At 33.9% G+C, this 21,590-nt stretch overlaps 1 protein-coding gene across 9 annotated transcripts in view; it reads left to right on the forward strand.

Annotated features, from left to right (window-relative positions):
- Nucleotides 1-21,590, forward strand: part of Mrgn1 (Mahogunin ring finger 1) — an 81,847-nt gene that overhangs the window by 46,421 nt on the left and 13,836 nt on the right. For 2 of the 9 annotated variants that reach the window (XM_069833046.1, XM_069833045.1), the window contains exon 13: nt 13,579-13,673. The exons of 4 other annotated variants lie outside the window; for them this stretch is intronic. In XM_069833046.1, the coding sequence (XP_069689147.1) occupies nt 13,579-13,638 (60 nt within the window). In that variant the 3' untranslated portion in view covers nt 13,639-13,673. 3 more of the 9 variants (XM_069833044.1, XM_069833049.1, XM_069833047.1) reach the window with 2 other exon arrangements.

Here is a 21,590-nt window from a genome sequence, read left to right on the forward strand (position 1 = left end):
TTTCTCTAAAATACATTTCAAAGTATTACATAAAGTATTAAGTAAAAATAAATAAATGAAAAATGTTTTCTTAATATTGTATAGTTAAAATTGCATTATGTATATATAATATATCAAATTATATTTTAATTAATTAATTTTATTACATTAATTGTTACAGATTTACCCAATGCCAAACGTATTTTAATTTCCAGATGTTGTCCATTATTGAAAAATTTCACTTTATTGTCATTTGTCTGCATTGAATGTAAAATGAATCCATAATTCTTTGTAGCAGCAGGATGTAATGTTGGTTGTAAATATGTAAATATAGTTGTCGTTATTGTTCTCTAATGGCAGCAATTTGGGATCATTTAACCCATTTTGCTTCTTGCGTCCTAATAAAATGCGCAGGGATAAAGTTACTTGCGTCCATGACATTCTTTAAGTCATACGTGTCCCTAATCAAATTTAATAGTATTAAGTAGTGAATTGTGACAGTTGTCGAGAACGAACCATAGTTAAAGCTCCACTGTATGTAGCCAATTACTCAACTATTATTTTTATTGATACCATACTCTGGGACACTGATATGGGATTCATGCTCCAAACAGTGCCTTGACATGGGTCTGAGTTCTGCTCAGGGCTGATTATTTGGTCTTTTCCGAAGTTTTCCCGAAGTGTAAGACAAATGTTAGGTAATCCCGTGGCAGATCCTCGGACTTCTCTCCACCAGTGCTAGATAACTGCACAATTGATACAGTATTATTAAATAACTGATTTGAAAAAGCGTGATGTGTTCTAAAAATCTTATATATTTCTAATTTATTCCTCATTCTGACACACTATATGAATAATAGTAGTAGTAGTAGTAGTAATAATAATAATAATAATAATAATAATAATAATAATAATAATGATCAATGCTTTTCTTCTGGCAATATGCACTGGAACGGCATTCTGGCACCTTTTTGTTGTATTTTTGATCATGAAACTGAGAAATGTGTTAGTAATTAATTTTCCTTTCGACTCCGCTTAGGCCTTAAAAGTCTTAAAGTTTGGCGAAAAGGAGGTTAAAAACGACAAAATTTCCGTGCACTGGATAGTAATCATCTGCCAGTCCGTTATAATTTATTCTACACAAAGTTCCACCATCTTTTTCTCCAGAAGAAAAGCATTGGTAATAATAATAATAATACAGTGAAGCCTCAGTAAGACGCTCTTCAAGGGACTGCGTATTAGCAAGAGTGGGTCATTTTTGGATTTTGACACAAACTTATGAATCAACATAAACATTTGTTGAAGAAATTTAAGCATTAAATACTGTAATTATGCAGGATGAAAGATTATTTATTTTCTTTCCATTCAGAAAATGTCAGAACAAATACTGTCTTATCAATTAAAGTGCCCCTTTATAAAAAAGTAAAAAATTGTTTTCTGTCTTGCACTGATTCAGTACTATGCATTTTCTACACTATTTAAATCGGAAGTGACAACTGTAATTTGACTACTAGAAACATGAATGAATCTACAAATCACAGACACCGCGGCAAGGGGTTCATTGCGAGAAGGATTTGGAATGTCTTTCGCTTCCACTTCCTCTCTGTCAAGTCTTCACTGACAATGCAATTTAAAACTTCAGCAAGAAGTACAGGCTCTGAATACAGTAGTAGTCTTGTCTTACAGGTACTCAAGGGTGGCAGTCCATTCCATTCTATTGTATTTATCAAACAAAGATTCCTACAAATCCTTGAATATGCGGGCGCTAGGGGTAAATGTAGAAGTCCAAGAAAATTTTTTCAGTATACTTTAAAGTATTATTTTATAATTTTCTGCAGATGAAAGAGTGTATTAAATGGGATGATGAGCATATTAAGCGGTGAATTTTACATGGTTTATTTAGGGATGTCAAGGGACTGGACGAAAAGAGCATATAATGTGGGATAGCGTAACAAAAGGGCGTGTATTATGAGGGTTTCACTGTATTAATAATAATATATTTTTGTTATTGTGGTGACAACCCTATCTCATGAAATCAAATCCATGTAGAGCATATGGACTCTGTCGTTATCAGATCTGTGGGCACATCACATTAGCAGCATTTGTCCATCTGCTTCATTTTACAAGTGAATGGAGAAAGCTGATGACATTGGAAGTGGAAATATCCCGAAAAAGTCTGTCCCAACACCGTCTTAGCCTACCACAAATTCCACTGGACTGATTTAAATTTCAACTAAGTTCTTCTCCATGAAAAGACCTACTCTAGTCATTTGATTAATAGTGCATTCTGAGGGAAATGTAAACTATATTATTAGCGTGCATTTTTCCTGAATCAGTTTTATTGCTTCCAATGGTATTCAATTTTACACAAATGTATATTTTTTTTAACCCTATTGATTTTTACATTATAGTGTGTATTTTGTTACCATATTAATTTTTCTATTCTACAGTAAGTAATCCTCTTTCTTCTTACATTACAGATTTTCTCGTTTTTCTTCAATCTGTACCTTTTTTAAATATATTTGATTTCAGTGTGTTTAGACCATAAGTAATATAGTTGAGTCCAACATGCTGCTATTACAGGTTCATTTATCGAAACTGGAGTCTGCTGACATGTTTTTCAATGGTGAGAGGCTGGAAGACACACTTCCTCATGTCTATTGTTGAAGATGGTGAGCAGTCCATGCGCTGTGTTTTATATTGTTGGCTTTGCAGAGTTGCTTAAGTCAGATATGTTCTACCACAGTACAAAGAACTCTGCCACTCGTGATATTCAGTATTTTGACCTACAAGACTTATGACAGTACATTTCCACTTTGTATATTATCAACATTACAACAAACGACTACAGTAAAAGTTTAATGATACTAATAAAGTTAACTGTATAATTAAGATGTTTTTAATTGTGAATTTGCAGTATATAATGCAGTAATAAACGATTCTTTACATTTTTTTTCTGGTTGCCGTCAGTGGTCAATTTGTTAACTTGCTGTTAGAACTGAGGTTCAATATGTTTTGATAGACACACAGCAGGAGCACGTACCTCAGTTCTAGTTCGACTGTAGTTGAGTGCAGTGTATTTCTCTCATTATTTGTATGACAGTGGTCAACATATATTCAATGAGTTAATCTTTATACATATGCTGTATTTACAAAAAAGAATAAAAAACTGTATGGCAAAATAAGGCAAAAATTTAGACGTAAATTTCTTGACAGGCTGATTCCATGCAGTTGGTATATTTATTAGAACAGGTTATTTGAATGACCAAAAAATTAGGTAAAAGTATTGTATGCTTACTGATGAAAAACATGATAAAATAGGAGCTACCTAGGAACTCAGTTCTCGGAAGTTCCTGAGAAGTGTAAAGGCTGGTTCACAATAAACCGGGAACGAGAACCAGAATGAAAACGAGAAGCAGAGGACGGGAATATGACAATTTTTGATTCACAATAAACTGAGAACGTAGACGACAATGTATATCGATATGCATGTCAATAACGATATGTAAAGTCGATATTACGCATTCTGATGTTATTTGTGTATAATTAACCAATGGCGTTCTCTCATGAGTATAAGACAGCCAACATAAACACAGGTTAACAAACTTCGAAATTTCATCTGAAACATTTCATTAGGTACGGTACTATAAATATGCCCATGCATCATTATTATCATAACCTATTTTAAGTCTACCATAACGTAAAATAATTAGAAAAGAAACATTTGTAATAGAACAAAAATGAACACAACAGTAGTTATTGAATTGAAGCATGAATATGCAGTGTGTAATACAACCAATGCAGTAATAAAATGTGATTCACTTATGATCGGTGTTCAAAGATGCATTTATTGAAAGCCACGTATTCTCCTTCATTTTCTCATCTTTATACGAGATGCACCGCTTATCGTAAACGCGAGGATTTTCCTCAACACTCAATATTAAAATCTCATTAAATAAAACTTGCTCCATGATGCACAGCACAGAACAAAATAATGCATAGGTTATGTCACGGTCTTCTTGCTACAAAATATACGACGACAAAATAGCTTTTAGATGGCAATAGAAAGAATCTAGAGGGCTGTGATCGGAAACGTGAACGCCAAAGTTGAAACTTGGCCAACTCTTCGTTCCCGATCCCGGGCTCCGGCAAGCTTTTCGTTAATTGTGAATGCTCACATTTAAATGTACACATTTTAACAATTTTACCGTTTTCGTTTCGATTCTCGTTTCCGGTTTATTGTGAACCAACCTTAACATAGAAGAAAGACATTTCTAAAGCATGTGCAAGATATGAAAAAATTATTGAAATTAAAGCCCTGCAGAATTCCAGAAGTACTGTAGATGAATTACAGCCACAAGATTACGATTGCAGACTTAATTTTTGTAATTATATGTTAGGAAAAGTAAATAACAAAGAAATTGATTCCAGATCTGTTTTATTTTCCAATGATGCTTTGTTTCATCTGAATAGTCACATAGCAACACATAATAACAGATACTGGTTAGCAGAGAGGCCAGTATTCGTAAATGAGATTCCACTGTACGATGCATCAGTCTTTTGTGGAAAAAAATAATCAACTGTGCGAGATACAAAAGAGACGTTTCGGAAACCTTGATGCAGGATGTTTCATAGCGTATTTTAGCAGGATAATATGGCTAATGTATACATGACCAAATTGCGCCAGATATTTGGATGCAGAATTATTTGCTGGAATATGTGCCTTGTCTTTCCTCTCAAACCTTGTGATTTTTATCTCTGGGAATGCTAAAAAACTATATGTATACAACAAATTCTCGTATGGTAAAGGAACTTCAAGAAAATATACAAAGATAAATTAGGTCCTTCAATGCAGAGGAACTGTTGCGTGTGTAATGGTTCTGTTTCGGAACAGCTTTTAGACAACTCGTCTAAATCCAGTGTCATCAAAACGTTTCCCTTTCAAACTTTATTTTCGGAAATAGGAAGGAAATAGTCATAGCACCAAATCTTGAGAATATGGTGAATGGTCTTAGAGTAGAGATTTGTTTTCTAGACAAAAACTTCTCTGCAGGTGCCACCCTTTGAGGTGGCGCATTGTTATGGATCGAAAACCAGGTGCTTGGTTTCCATTACTTAGGCCCTACAGGAACAGTTTTATTCCTTACTTATTCCTAAACTCTCAGATAATAGCAACAGTCACAATAAATGGAACAAAATCAGCATTATCTTAATTTTTTATTTCTGAAAACGCAGTTTCTTTGCTTTTGTTGACTGTTATCACCATGTTTCCCTACTACCTGCGATTATTGATTTCAAGAATTTTGTTTCTTCAAGAAGTTTCAATGTTATCTTTGTCTTTTAGTATGTTCATGTCATTTGCAGCTGTAAGAATAGGGTTACCATAATTCTGGATACAAAAATACTGACACTTGTTTTCTCAAAAATCTGGGATATCATGTGCATTAAAAAAAGCTATCTACTATATTGTACCATTAGATTGAAAATTAACAACGAAACTGAATATATCATACGTCTGCTTTTGTAACATTAATAATCTGATCATTAAAAACATATAGGCTAGTATGATTAAATGATTTAAAAGTACATAGTATCAATTACGTCACTCATCAATCATTCTAATACTTCTGGGAAGAATGTACTTGCCTTGTGTTTCTTCTTGGTGAAGTCACTCTTAGTCTATCTACTTACTTTTTACAAGGGCCAAAATCTCTGAATTAAACTGTATATAGATTATTTAAAGAACGAATCCAAACAAACTGCAGAAACAAGGACTAACTATTGACATGACAATATAAAAGAAAACACTAGTGACATCATCTGCAACTGGTATCCTGAATTTATTATAAACAAACTATAGAAGCTCCAAACCTTAAAAAAAGAAAAACCAGGGTACTGGTATTCATAGGATTCCTGTAATTGCGTGAAACGTTTATGCTGTCGGTTGGTATTATTGTATATTTAGATTTTTAAGAAATTGATTCTTATTTATAAGGATTAGGACTATGATTGAGAGTAAAATAAGTTTAATGCAATTTATGTGTTCTATTATTGATGATTATTTTTTAATTTCTTTATTGAATAAACACCATATATTTGTACAAGTATTTACAATGGAATTACTGTATTTACTGTATTTCATCTGAATTCGTGTGTTGGAGAGCACTTGGTATGAATCTATGATAAGAGAAATAAGACAGTAATATACAGTAAGTAATTCGTGCAAGAAAGTAAGTCTTATCCTTCTAGAAAACACCGTAACAATGTAAGAATCTGATCTGTAGCTGAGCAAGTGAGTCAAAGTAGTGTGACGTCTCATTGTTGTTGCTAAGCAAGTGACGTCAGATGTTGAAATTTTCGTAACATTTTATTCATTTGATACTCGAGCATAAACATTTCATGTTACAAAAGGGTGTAAAATTTTCAGGACATGTTAGACTGTTGTGATGTGAAACGTGCACCTTTTAATTATAACTGCATGCAACATATTATATAGTATGCCCTTACGTAAAATATCGTCTTTGTTTTTTTCACATTCTCATATAATTTTTAATTGGAAGGCAGTAATAGTACTGAGGTGAGCACATGTGACTGTTATGGCTATATTGCCCATTTGCTGTTACATTTATGACTAGCTGAATTTCTAGCATAATATGAAGTGATGTTAAGTACCGAATGCAACATTACCTTTATGTCAGTCGTGATTTCAGCTGCAATATTTCACATTTGAAAGGGGCACACACACACACACACACACACACACACACACACACACACACACACACACTGCTGTGTTGTTTTTTTTTTTTTTAATGATTTGTGAAGCATTTGAAATGAATAGTACAAAAATATAAATTCTTCCCCCCTAAGAGAGAACTTCAGGAAATCCGACATTTATGTCATTGAAACTGATGTTTGGTATTGGTGTGTTTTATTATACATTATATTCTATAAAAAAATTAAATTGAAACACTACAGATATGTAATTAAATTTTCTTCGTAATATTTAATAATATTATCTCCATCAAAATGAAGTATTCATCCAGAGCTGTCTGTATGAAAGGGTTGTACAATATGTTAATACAAATTAATTTGAATGTTAATTTGTGAATAATTTTTAGTGTCAAAATGCTGCTTTTGTAAAACCTTGCCATGTGTGCAGATGTGCATGAAAACATTGGATTATCATCAGTATTTCGTTTAGTGTTGTGAACTTTGAAACTAGAGTTGCCAGATTTGGAGATGGGAAATAAGAAACACCTTTCATTAACATGTCCACACCTGTGGAGTAATGGTCAGCGCATCTGGCCGCGAAACCAGGTGGCCCGGGTTCGAATCCCGGTCGGGGAAAGTTATCTGGTTGAGGTTTTTTCCGGGGTTTTCCCTCAACCCAATACGAGCAAATGCTGGGTAACTTTCGGTGTTGGACCCCGGACTCATTTCACTGGCAGTATCACCTTCATATCATTCAGATGCTAAATAACCTAGATGTTGATACAGCGTCGTAAAATAATCCAATAAAATAAATAAAAAATTCATTAACATTCAGTGTCTTAGCAAAAAGCACTTTTTATTAAGTGTATAAGTGGAGATTTCTTCTGTCCAATGATAGTGCCCTATATTTTGTATTGACTAATAAAATTAATCGTATTGTGATTTATGCACTATAAATGATAATTATTTACTTTATCAAAACTATGAATGTCCACCTGACTGTAAAACGAACACTACAGTTTTTTTCCGATGTTTTCCCCCTTAACCACTTGAAGCAGAGTTGCTTGTTAGCTTTGGGCATTGAACTTCGGACTCATTTCGCCCTCATTAATTTCACAACATCGTGTATCATCTACAATAGTTCAGCTTGACCAGGAGATCTAGAGACTTGGTGCCGTGGTTTGCCTACAGCTGTCATCTGCCTAGGGGAGCTACATGTGATCCCAGAGAGTCGAAGGGCTTCTACAGCGAACTACGACAGACCTAGTTGGCATATAGTTCTCTCAGATGGATGATGCCATGGTGGATTGTGCAATACTATGATCTTCAGGCAGCAAGACATAGTATGTGACTTGCAAATAGATGCCACCGAACTGAGGAGGCTGTGGAGAACAGGGAGACTCCATCAGACCTGGATGCCGTAGCTGAATCGATAATATGGCACCAAGTAGTGAATCACTTACAGGAATGTGTCCTAAGGACTTCAATAATCATTCCACAGTAATGGGGTTGGCACAATAAGCCTAAGGCTGCAGTGTAAGTCTTTCAGGACTAAGAAAAAGAATCTGTTAACTTAGTCTTTCTTTTTATACACACCTATATTTCACATGTGTTTCTCACTTGAAGATTTTATATTTAACAATTTTTATCTAACAAAATCTTATAAAATTCACTGTAGTTTTCATCATTGTTAAAATATACACAAAGTTGATTTTTGATAAATAGTACTTCTATATTTTTCATCCCTCCATTTTATAGCCATTTCTGAAAATATTCTCTATGTAAATGTATTTGATAGGAAAATACTTAGCAAAACAATTAAAATATTTTTCAGTCTTTGTGCACTAATTAAATCTATAAAATACATCCATCTTTCTGGTACTATCATACTACGATGCTGCCACCATCACCACTGCAAATGTGACGTAAGGTAACATTGTGATCAGAACAAATTATAACTATGCACGGGATATGACAATTGAAAACAGAATATTTGGCATATAGTTCAAGATTTGCACTGTACGCAGAACAACTAGAGCTAAAACATTATTGTTTCTGGTAAAACCATATATCTGGCAACCCTGTTTGAAACATATTCACAATAATTATTTCACGTAATATTATTTTCAGCACAGTATGATTGTCTTTACAAAATTCATGAAGTATCAGCACAATCCAATCTTGAAATGTATAGTGAGTGATACATTTACTGATCATTTATCTTACTCGTATGGGGTAATTAAACGTAGCAGTTGTCTTAAAACTACTATAAGCAAATTTATAAAATGTGTTCTTAATTGCAGTAGTCTGACCTAAATTTATTTCAAAACTAAATTAAATGGGTTAATAAATGCATTGTTTGTTTTCTTATCTGCCACATGCTGAATAAAAGTGTATAGCCTTTACATGTACATACATTCTAATTTGTCAGTGATACTGGTAATATGTTTACATTACATATACACATAAAGATGTTACAGAGGCAGAGACATGGAGAAGGATTACCAGGTACAGTTACACAATAGAAACATCTCGACATGTCACTGTCTAACAGAGTTAGATTAGCAGCAGCTGAACTGTTGGTTCTTATGAGTGTATGCTGTTTATATTGCCTATATGTGCATACAAATGCATCGCAAGAGTAACTCACAGATACAAAAACACATACATACATATTTAAGTTATTTTAGTTCTACACATATAAGGTAACTAGGTCCGTCTGCACTTATCAATTTAAATTGTGTTTCCAAAACATTAGGTTACATAATTTTGAGTGAAATTGTTTTATTTGAGACTAGTACTTTGGCCATTGCGGCATTTTCAGGTCTCTTATTTACATAGTATGGTGAACACTTTACAAGGTCATCTGGTACTAACAATAAGTGTAAATACATGCACATGAATTGACTTATTTTAATTATGACTTTCTTTTTTTTAAACTTACAAACAACAATAATAAAATTAACCCTTAATTTCAGATTATGTTTCAATAAAATCAGAATGCTATAGGAGAGCCATTCCTGTTATTATTATTATTATTATTATTATTATTATTATTATTATTATTATTATTATCTAGTGGTTTTTTAACGATGTTCGGCGATTGAGATTACTTTACATTCAGTTTATTGGTAATATTTGACAATTATTGTAATATGATACAAGAAATGAAATGGAAAAAGAGCTCTAATTCAAGTATAAAAAAGAGAAAAATAAGCTTTTTTTTTTCTTATACAATACATTCAGTATTAAAGATTTTATTTCATAAATATATTTCCAAAGGTTGTCGAAAATTGATAAGGTGTTAATTATGATATAAATAAGAGAAAATGTTACTTGGTTCACTGTTGTAGTGCACTGCAAACACATTTATAGGTATAATGAGGCAGTAGTTCTTACACAACATGTTCTAATATTATCATCATCGAGAAACAGGTTAACTTTTATAATTGAGGGAAGGAATATAGGTGAATCCTACTCATTAGGATTTTCCATGCATTAATTCCACTGAAGTATGATTAACATAGTTATAAATGGCAGATTTGATTCTCAATTCCATCTTAAAGTTGGATATTTACAGACGTTCCTTGCAATTAGAGGGATCCTTTTGGTTATTTTCAGTGTGTTGCACAGATTCAAATAGTATAGAATTATAAAAATTGTTTTGAATATAACCATATGAAGAAGAATAGAACTGATTTGGGGTAGTATAAAGGGAAATAGCCAGATCTGCCTATATTCCTTCTCATGACTGTAGTTCTATATCCACTTGGCTTGTAATTTAAAACTTTTCGAATGAATTATAGTTTGAGGCATCTGTATTGGATGTTTGTAGCAATTTCTTGTTTGATTTTCTGCATACTCATATAGGCCTATTGTAAAGTAAAAAATATTTACTTCTTTCTTCGTACAGTATCTATTCTTCTTTTCATCTAATAGTAACCAGCTAATGATTTAAAGAAAGCTCATTTCATATTATTCAGTTAGTCTTTATCACTCTTATATGAAATCTGGTTTCCACGTATATATATTAATGTCATTGTTTCGTGTAGTTTGTTACATATTGTTTATTTTTTATTTATTATTTCTCACTCTTTCCATGACATTTATGTAATTATTTATACCCTCCCTTTTGATGGCAAACTACTATTATATGTGCTGGCTACTGGCACAGTGTTTTGCTTCTTGGCTGCGGCAAGCCACTCTCCCCCAGTATAAATGTACCGTTCTCTTGGGGCAGTGTACATTCGTTTGTGAAGATGGCTAGACAGCTAACTCTAGAGCATTGCATTTTTTTATTAAAGTTTATTATAAATATGAATCAGCTTGTTGTGTTCGTGCGGAATTTATTCAGACATTTCCTGGTCAATTACCTCCTCCTAGAACTTCTATTCATGATATTGTGAACAGATTTGAATCTACTGATTCAGTGTAAAACAAAAAACACATGCGAAAACCTACAATTCTAACAGAGGACAAATTGGCGCATATCTTGAACAGTCACCAACAAAATCACTCCCAAATTAACACATAAATTGAGTTTTCAGTGAGTTCTGCACATAAAGCAACAAAATTGTTAAAACTGTCACTGTCCTTACAAGTGTACATGTGTCCATTGTGTACAACAAGTGCGTTATTGAGAGTGGTTTTTTCATCAGCAACTGAAGATTTAATCGACCCAGAGCTCGTGTTCTTTTCAGACGAGATGTGGTTCCATCTAACTGGTCGTGTAAACAATCAAAACCCTTGCTATTGATTGGTGTTCTGAAAATCCACATTGTGTAAAAGAAATTCCTCTTCGTAATAGAAAAGTTGAAGTTTGGTTTACTGTTAGTGCAAGATGAATATATGGTTCGATTTTTTACGAGCAGAACACACTTTGTCTGCTCTTCATTGTTCTTAAATTGAGCATTTTAATTATTGTGAGGTTAAATATAATATATATCAGTAGAACAAATGGAATCTGAAACATTATAGTTGCCGAACTTAATTGTGTCAATAAGAATGTGTTTTCCTAATAAAACGTCTGTTTAGCTGAGGGAGGGCAACATTTCCAGCGTCTTCTATGAGATACGATTTTATACACGTTTTAAATAGCGGGGTTAACGTATGAGTGCAGCCGGCTGTGACATGCCAAGCACCCGAGAAGCAAAACACCGCGCTAGCAGCCAGTAAATATAATAGAAGCCCTTATCATTATTTTACATCTGAGATATCTTCAACTGAAAATTATTACTCTTCTCTTCTTCTGCATTTTGTAGGCGAAAGTGGGCTGTACTGAAAATAGCGTGATTATCATCTGTGAATAAAATTGCATGTTGAACTTTCTGTTTGATTTCTTTTAAAATTCCGAATTAAAGAAAACTGCTATTTTCTTATGGCATTGTTGATATGAAATGTTTGACATTTTAATATTTGTGAAAATAGATGATGTTGAGGCAACAAATCGAATGAAAAATATTTTATTTCACTGATAACATAAATAATCACATATAATAACACATATTACTTACATATTATACCAACACGCTTAGCATATTTATAGGTTATGGGAATCTTACTTTAAAAATAATTTTATTTTTTAAATGGTGTTGTATTTCACGACGTAATGTATGGAAATTACTTTTATAAGACTCTTTTTTTCAGAAACTTTCTATTAAAGGGCAGAAACTCGACAATAATCGAGCAATCTTGTCAGTAATTCTTCATTTCCTGTCTGTCCCATTTCCATCACAGTCGTGTGTTGAAACTTCACAGAACTCTTGTTAAAAGAGTTCTTGCATGACAATTGAAATGTGTCTTTGTATAGTTTAAGGTCACATTTTCTTTCCATAGCACTGCATGAGTCATGGGCTTCCATCACATCACTTTACTGTAGAATTTCTATGTAAGAAGAGTGTTTGAATTATTCATTGTGCACTTTTGCAATGTGTGGTGAATGATGTAAATATATATTTTTCCAGACTTGTATTTGTGTTAATTGGTGACAAGACGTACTCCTTAAAATACTGAAGACTACTTTCATTTCCGAAGCTCATTCGAATTTCAGAATTATATGTAACTGTTTGTAGTTGCAATAGTATAAAAAGGTATTCTGATGTCATAAAATAAAGTCACAGACTTATTTCAAGTGTTTAAGTGGTATTACATGTATTGTCTACATGTGTATTTTTGACTCAGTTAACTATCAAAGACCTCCTGATCTTATGGAGACCATCCTGCACCAAGTGCCTGAAAATTACCCTATCTATTTCTTGTCTCTGTTATTGTACTACTTTTTGCATTGACTTTTACTTGAAAGTCAGTATCTTTACGTATCTTGAATCTACTTTTTCTTAGTACTAAATTAATATAATAACCTGTTCACCAACACAATATTAAACAATTTTAAAAAAATTGACAGAAAATGTATTATTATTATTATTATTATTATTATTATCATCATCATCATCATCATCATCATCATTATTATTACGTGTAACACGTAAAAAGGATATTGCATTTTTACAACATAACATTTATCTGTTTTATATCGTACAATTTTCATATCTGTACAATATAGTTTTTATATGCATGTTGTACAAAACCAATATGCTGACATTGCCAAGCATTGCTTTATATAATTACATAAAAAGAACTTTCTTTATGAGAACTTTGCAATTTTTCAGAATACAATTGAGAAGAAAGTTCTGTGTCATTATTACAAATCTATCATTACATGAAGCTGGAGTAGATTCAATTTCAAAAGCAGTTAGCATCGGCAATAACCAAAGGATATCCAAAATAAATTTGAATATTTTTAGAAATTATGACATTAGACTAATTGTGTTTTAATTTATGTGAAATTTCTAATGTTTTGTTTCTTTAAAAATGTTTATTTGGTAGATGGTTGAGGAGCATATACCTGCAGGTGTGAGATCCAAATCCCTGCTTATCAAGTTATAACAACTGTAGACTAGTTTTGGAAGATTTACTTTCAGGTACAAAACTGTCACTTCACATAAATGTTGATTTCACGATTGTTTATTATAAAAATTAACAGGCATTTTGTCTTCATCCAGAAAGTGCATTTGTTCCTTGATGCAAGTAACTACAAAGTATGTTTGTGATTTTATTACTTAAAAGTTACGTGGATGCTAGTGGCTATGTTTAATGTTTTCTTTATTATCGTTTCAACATCACATGTGCTTGTGTGCTTGTTGTTTGTGTATCAATTTTACAGCACATTTCACCAACACTAACATATATTTTGCCTAACACTATGAAGTGAAATTAACATAAGCTTATTCTCGCAATTGTTGCTTTGGTTTTCATTTCTTCGTTTCTCATTATTTTAACAATACTTAACACGAAACTCAAGTTAATATCTTATATAACCAATGTTTATATACAAGTGAGTGAAGTGAAGAGTTAAAATATATATTTATTTCATCTGAAATGTGTGACATAACATTTGTTACTTGTGCACGGTGTTGAATAAAATATTTCTTAACTCTTTCATTGTTTAGCTGAAATATGGTTTTAAAGAATATTGTCGCTGTGCCTCCAAAATCCACTATGTGCATTTAAACAGATTTTTTCAGTAGAAAGAAAAGAGCATTATCACTTTTAATTCCCTTGATTTTCAAAGCTATTTTCGGTATAATTTCATCATTGTTCATGTTGTTGTTTAGTTAACTGTCCGAAGACAGGTCTGAACCTCTGATACCAAGAAGGCACCACTTATGAGGCAACTAGGCCAGGAGATAATGGGGTAGGGTTGCCACTTCCTTTCCCCCTCCATTGCATACATCGCCCACTACTGGGTGTTCATTTCAAAGTGTGTCATGACGTCACTGTTGGTGAGTCAGCGATTTGAAGCGAGTTTCAGCTTTTATGTCAGAGAAGTTGCCTATTAATCAAGGCGTTCAATCTGAACTTGAGAACGTGTACTGTGTAACTTGAACGTAGTAGCAACAGATGGCAGTCTGTACGGTCTGTGTGCTACCATAACCTCTTTCAAACTGTGTTCTGCGCGGGCAAGTCGTACGCAGGGTATTTGTTATCATCGGTTGCGTACGGCAACATTCCACAAACAAATCAAATGCTCCGTGTCCATGTTGACCATCGAAGTTAATGTCAACAAATACGTAAGTAATCGTCTTAACCCTCTCCCCATATCGCGACAGTAAGAAAAAAACTCACCTCAGTACGTGTTTCCAAACAGTTCACATTCCTGCCACTATTGGCTTTACGGTACGTATCGGTAAGTACTCTTAAGAATGAACACTGTACTTGCTAGGCAACTTCCCTGGCACATAGGTAATACGCCTCTGCGGAAGTGTAGGAAGATTGAATTCTCTAGGCTCATTGGCTAGCCACATGACGACATACAGCGAGCCATGACACATTTTGAACTGAACATGCAGGAGTTACATATTAGACTAGTCAGACTTTAGATGCATACAAACAATAAAATTGTTCTTCCTCTGACACATATCATCGATGAGCTGTACTGCCAGATAATAGATGTACATATCAGTCAGAACTTCAATCAGAGGATAATGATTGAAATTATACTGAAAGTAGCTCTGAAAATCAAGGAAATTAAAAATGATAATGCTTTTTTCTTTCTCCTGAAAAATCTGTTTAAATGTACATAATGGATTTTGGAGGTGCAGAGACGATATGTACTTACACCAGTGAAAGAGTTAAAATGTGCTTATAATCTTGTTTAAATAAATTATGTCTGCATACATAATGACATAATGACGAATAACAAATATGTAGTATATTGTAATAGACTAATAAATATCAGTTCAGAAGTGCCTTGAAAATAATGTAGTATTTACTATCAAATGTATGTAGGTACTTACCACTCCTTTGAAAACAGGGGACTTCAGTCTAAACTATCCTAATTCTGAGGTAACATCTAACAAGCAGCCATGATCACACCCTTCCTAACACTTCTTTCATTTTCTCCTCTATTAATATCCTATTGCAAAATAATGGATGCAGTTAATGTTATCAATAATATTCTAAATTCTTAAGTAATTTCCTTATGTTTGTCAACTGTGTTTTATATTCAAGAAAATAACTCGCTTGTTTTAACACATAAAAATATTGTAAAGCAAAATGTATGATGTAATGTAAATTACATATATAAAATATTTTCTTCTTATTGAAGAAGTTTCAGTAATATTTTATCATCATGGGATTGGGAGAAAATAATAATGGATTTTTTAGGTGGGGAGGCGGTCTAAAGAATTAGATCATTGAACATTATGTGGAATTTGATAGCATTTTAATGTGTTCATTGATATTAAAGCTCCTTTGTTATATGAAAACTATTAATGTTTGGTGAAATGTGTTACTACAGTAAAACTTCTTTCATATGTTTCGCACTTATGCATTTTTCACACTTTCTCTCATTTTTATGGGAACAGAGCGAAATTCGTACACTTTTCGTGTTAATTTATTTCGGATATACATTTTTCGTTTATTAATTTTTTACACTTACAGAATCGTATATTAAACTCTGGGAGATAGGAAGCGTTATTTATACATTAATTTTGCTTGAAATTAAGTTTGCGAAAATACATTACGTGTTAATTGTTAAGATGCAGTCTGCTTTGAAATTCGTGGAAATTCGAAGTTGTCCATGCTTGTCCCGGCATGTGTTAGCTTCATTAAACCAGGTATGTGCGAGTAGAAGAATACATTCAGAGAGTGCAGAGAAGTAAGTCAGCGACTTCCCATCTAATGGCTTGTCATAAGGAGGGAAGAAACGCAACATTTAAACAGTGAAGATCCACCACCAAAGCTGTGACTGCACTGAATATAACTACTCTAACACCCCTCCAAACTAAAAATATTTTGATGTAACGGAACAAATTATTGAAACAGATATTACAATTTGAGGGAATGATTTATTTCTTAGTGAACAAAAGCAAAGAACCAAAAAAACTGACTTTTTTGATACAATAATCACACATTGTTAAAAATGCTGTTTTATAATATATTAAATGCCATTTCAGTTATACATTTTTCTCATTTATGCTTTTTCTTTTCAAACTCCCCATAAAGACGTATAAATGAAGTTTTACTGTATTACATTTGATTTGGAATCCAGACCATTAAAATTATTTAATGTAATGATTATTTAAATTCTACTATAAAGTCTCAGAGGGAGTGTTATTTTCATTGATGTGTCTGGTGTGTTTAGATAGCATGACTGTATAATGACGTTACATTTATAGAATCGGGGCTAAATGCCATTAAAATCTCTGGCAGGTATGGTAATTTGTATTTTTATAAATGTGTATGAAGTGAAAGTTATCTCTCTTACAGGCCATGGAGGCCCAAAGAGTAGCGAGAGGTTAAGGCCTCTGCCTCTGCAGATAATATGCATTAGTAGCAGTAGGGATGTCAGTCCTATGAGCGTGCCACTTTCACCCACAAGAAAAACTCCCTGTTACTCATTTCTGTTAGAGACAGAGTCAATTTCAGGACCACAATAGTGCAGCCAGAAGAATTAAACCAATTGAAAAAATTTATAACGCCACTGGGAATCGAACCCACGACCTTCGGCTTTGTACTCTAGCATAGTGCCATAACCCCTGTGCTACTGCGTGACCCAAATTGGTAATATATTAACATATTAGTGAAGAGTTGAGGGTGATATGAATGCTTGAATTGGGAATTAGCTGATCTGTTTACTGTATACTGTATATGGCAGTTATATAAAAGCACTATATGAATGCAGTTTAACTGAAACAATATAATTTTGAGCAATCAGTGAGATGAACACTAATTTAACAAATTTACTTTTAATACAAGAGGAATAAGATCTGCAATAGATGGAAGTAAATATACATTGTTTGGTTTGAACCAAATATTAATATACGTATTTTGATTGCTTTGAGTCTATAACTGTTTAAGAAGTTTCAGGAAAGTAAAAAAATACGATTTACTTGTAAGAGAACTGAAATAAGGTTCAGAGTTGATAAAGATGAATACAGGGTGTTTAAAAAATACGGGGCATAATTTCAGGTATGTATTTCCCACATGTAGACAATCAAAATAGTTCATTACAACATGTGTCCGGTAATGCTTCATTTCCGAGTTATGGCCTTCACAACATTGAATTTCACCGGAACGTTTTTCTTTCCGCAGGTTGTTGTCATTACAGAAGATGTTCAAAATGTCCACCTCCTGCTTGAATACAGACCTCACATCGATGTCTCATTGACCTGCGAATACGATCCCAAACTCCAGGAGTATTGCATATGTCCTCAGAACATGCCACAATTCGATTCCGAAGGGATTCCGAATCAGGCACCAGAGACGAATAAACCAATGATTTTAAATGGCCCCACAAGTAGAAATCGAGAGGGTTCAGATCAGGTGAGCGTGGAGGCCAAGCAATTGGGCCACCTCTACCTATCCATCGATCAGGAAACCTTCGATCCAAGTACCGGCGAGCCGTACGACTGAAGTGTGTAGGAGCGCCATCATGCAAGAAGTGAATGTGTTGACGATTGATCAGTGGAGTGTCTTCTAAAACATGAGGTATGGTGTTTTCCAGGAAGTTTGTGTACGCCTGCCCCGTAAGTCTGTTTACAAGTATATGGGGTCCAACTAATCGATCACCAATGATACCGGCCCACATGTTGAGTGAGAACCGCACCTGGTGATGAGATGGAACAGTTGCACGTGGGTTTTCATACACCCATACATGCTGATTGTGGAAATTTGTTATGCCATCTCGTGTGAACTGTGCTTCATCTGTAAATAATACTAAGGCAGCAAAGTTCGGATTTACACCACACTGCTGCAAGAACCACTGACAGAACCTAACTCGTGCAAGGTAATCTGCTGGTGACAGGGCCTGTACACGTTGCAAATGATAAGGGTACAATAATTGATACTCTTTCAACAGTCTCCAGACAGTCGTATGAGGAACATTGACTTGCAATGCTACCCTTCGTGTGCTGATAGAAGGAGTCATGTTCACAGCCTCCAGATTCTCCTCCTGTACTTCTGGAGTTGTAGATCTTGGTCGTCCCCTTCCCAAACCAGGAGAGTTAAATTTTCTATACTCGCACAGACGGTAATGGAGACGTACAAATGTCTTCCGATCTGGACATTGTCGCTGTGGGTACCTCTCCTGGTACAAACGATGAGCCAGCGCAGCATTGCCGTCCGCCTTACCGTACATGAAGTGTATCTCTGCCACCTCTTGATTTGAATACATGTCGCACAGTCTTACGCCTACACAACACTGAATGTAACCTTCGCCTCGGAATGAACTGTCAGAGTGCCCTCTTAATGTCTCCTTTGACGGCAACGACCTGCAGAAAGAAAAACGTTCCGGTGAATTTCAATGTTGTGAAGGCCATAACTCGGAAATAAAGCATTTCCGGACACATGTTGTAATGAACTATTTTGATTGTCTACATGTGGGAAATACATACCTGAAATTATGCCCCGTATTTTTTAAACACCCTGTATAATAGTACAGTTCAGTAACTTACAGAAGCCATTAAAATAATGTATAGAGATGTTCCAGAAAGTTATATATATATATATATATATATATATATATATATATTTACTAATAGCAGATACTTATATAATTCACCCATATGAAGCAAGTTATGTAGACCAATTTACTGATAAAGTCATTGCCCAGTGTGCACCAGGAGGCTGGTCTACACTACACCTGCAATGAGATGAGATGGTGATGGAGATTTTTTGGGATGCCATAGGGGAATCGGAGCTCCTGGAGAAAACCCCTGTGTTACCTGGACCACAGGCTTTTCCAACACATGTTATAAATTGAGGATAAACCAGGGGTCGAATCCTGGTCCACAGGATTATAAGTCCAGTGCTCTAGCCACTAGACCACCATAGCAGCTATTTTCACAAAATTATCACAGGAAAAAAGAATGAATTAGTGAAAGGCTAGAAATATCATATAAAAGACTTATTAATGAATTAAAAAACCTCAGCTGACAAAGAAATCTAACCAAAATATTGTTCACAATGAATGTTGAAATCTATTTAGTAATACAAGTATTATTAAAATATGACTTAGAGAACAAATCACTGAAATTTAAACCTTTTGATATGAACTGTACACCAGTAATCGTAACAAAGAAAGAAAGATATGTGAGAGGGAGTGAGAAGAGAGAAAGGGATGACGTAGTAGCAAAAGTTTGTGGTTCAATAATTTTGGCTGATTTATTGTTGAAAATTGAGGGTTATGGTTTGTTATGTGTAATTATTATTATTATTATTATTAAGATAAATGCCGACAAGATATCTTCATAGAACCATGTATTTACAGTGACTGTGTATTAAGCGGATATTCTAATTTTGATTTATAAACAGTACTGGTCTCTAATTATCTTTTGCTTATTGAATCACAACATTCATGGCCAGTAAGCCTAATATAGTATGACCCCATTATGAAATATAGTATGTCAAAGACATTTACAGTATCAGTATGTACAGTAGTGGCAAAAAAAAACCGGATCAACCTTTGTAGCTGATTTCAGAGCCTTGTTCACTCCAGAGCACGATAGACTGGTAACTAAGACTTTCGTGGTTCGAATCCTGCCTGGGAAGGAAACTTTTTTTTGTTCCTTATTCAAATTTATTCCCAGTACTTTTTGATTGCTGGTAAAAGTCATGTTCTGGGAATAATAAGTTAATTAAGTAGTAAAATATCGCTGCAGTCTATCATGCTCTGGGGTGAACAAGGCTCTGAAATCAGCTACAAGGGTCGGTCCGGTTTTTTTTTCACTACTGTACTTAATTATTTAGAGAAAAAAAAAGTATTTTATAATTATTGTTTTCCTGGTATGTGAACCCTTACAATGAATAATCACATTTTCAAGACGATTTAAATACGAATTTACACTGAAAATTTCCAGAATTACTGTCGACTGGGGAAAGTTATTTGAAAAGGAGGGCATAGGAAATGGGTAGGTTACTGTAACTATATGTAGGCTTAAGTGCGCAAGTAAAGGGTCAAATAAGATGGAGTGTTGATGTAGCTTAAGTGCGGAGGTAAATAGTGTGTTATTATTATTATTATTATTATTGTTATTGTTATTTATTAGTAATTCCGCTGCTATTTATACTAATTCATACTCACAAAATACAAAGTTGAGTAAGAAACAAGTCAGACAAATATTATTTTAAAAAGTAAAAATGAAGGAGGAGGGTGCTCCCAGGTTGCAGAAAAAAGTACCAGGGCAGTGCCCTGGCACAGCTACACTCCTGGTGATAACTATAACATTAACAGAGAGAAAGTTACTTGCTATAAAGGGATTTCCTGCAATGATCTGCAGGTATAGCTATACAAGATAGAATTTGTAACGAGTGATAAGAGATAAAATGTTTCCCACAAAGATGACATTATCATCAAGTGAAACGATTAATGTGGTTTGGACACTTACAGAGGATAGAAGGAACTCGACTTCCGAAGATGGTCTGCAGTTGGATACCAGTTGAGAAAAGACTGCAGAGTAGACCTAGAAAAAAGTTGGAGTATGCATATTAACAAAGCCATGATGACATTATAAAATCTCTTTGCAGAATGAAAAGTTACGATTGTTTAGGTCAAATTTCTGCACATTTAAAGGACAAAACTAAAATATTTTCAGTCATTTATTATCATAATACACTGCTCTCTTAAACTGACTGAGCTTATTGGGAATTAAATCAATGGCTTTCCCAAGTTATGCTATGAAATGTTTCATATAAAACAATTTTAATTTCGAAAAGGAAGCAAAAACGAGCAAAATTGTATTAACATTTTTTGTTTGAAATATCTCAAAGAATAACCCCCTGAATTTAATGACATTACTTACGGTACATTCTGTATAGGCCTATACTGTATATATATT

This window comes from Periplaneta americana, chromosome 8 (assembly GCF_040183065.1).
Source record: "Periplaneta americana isolate PAMFEO1 chromosome 8, P.americana_PAMFEO1_priV1, whole genome shotgun sequence".
In the NCBI taxonomy this organism is placed as follows: domain Eukaryota; kingdom Metazoa; phylum Arthropoda; class Insecta; order Blattodea; family Blattidae; genus Periplaneta; species Periplaneta americana.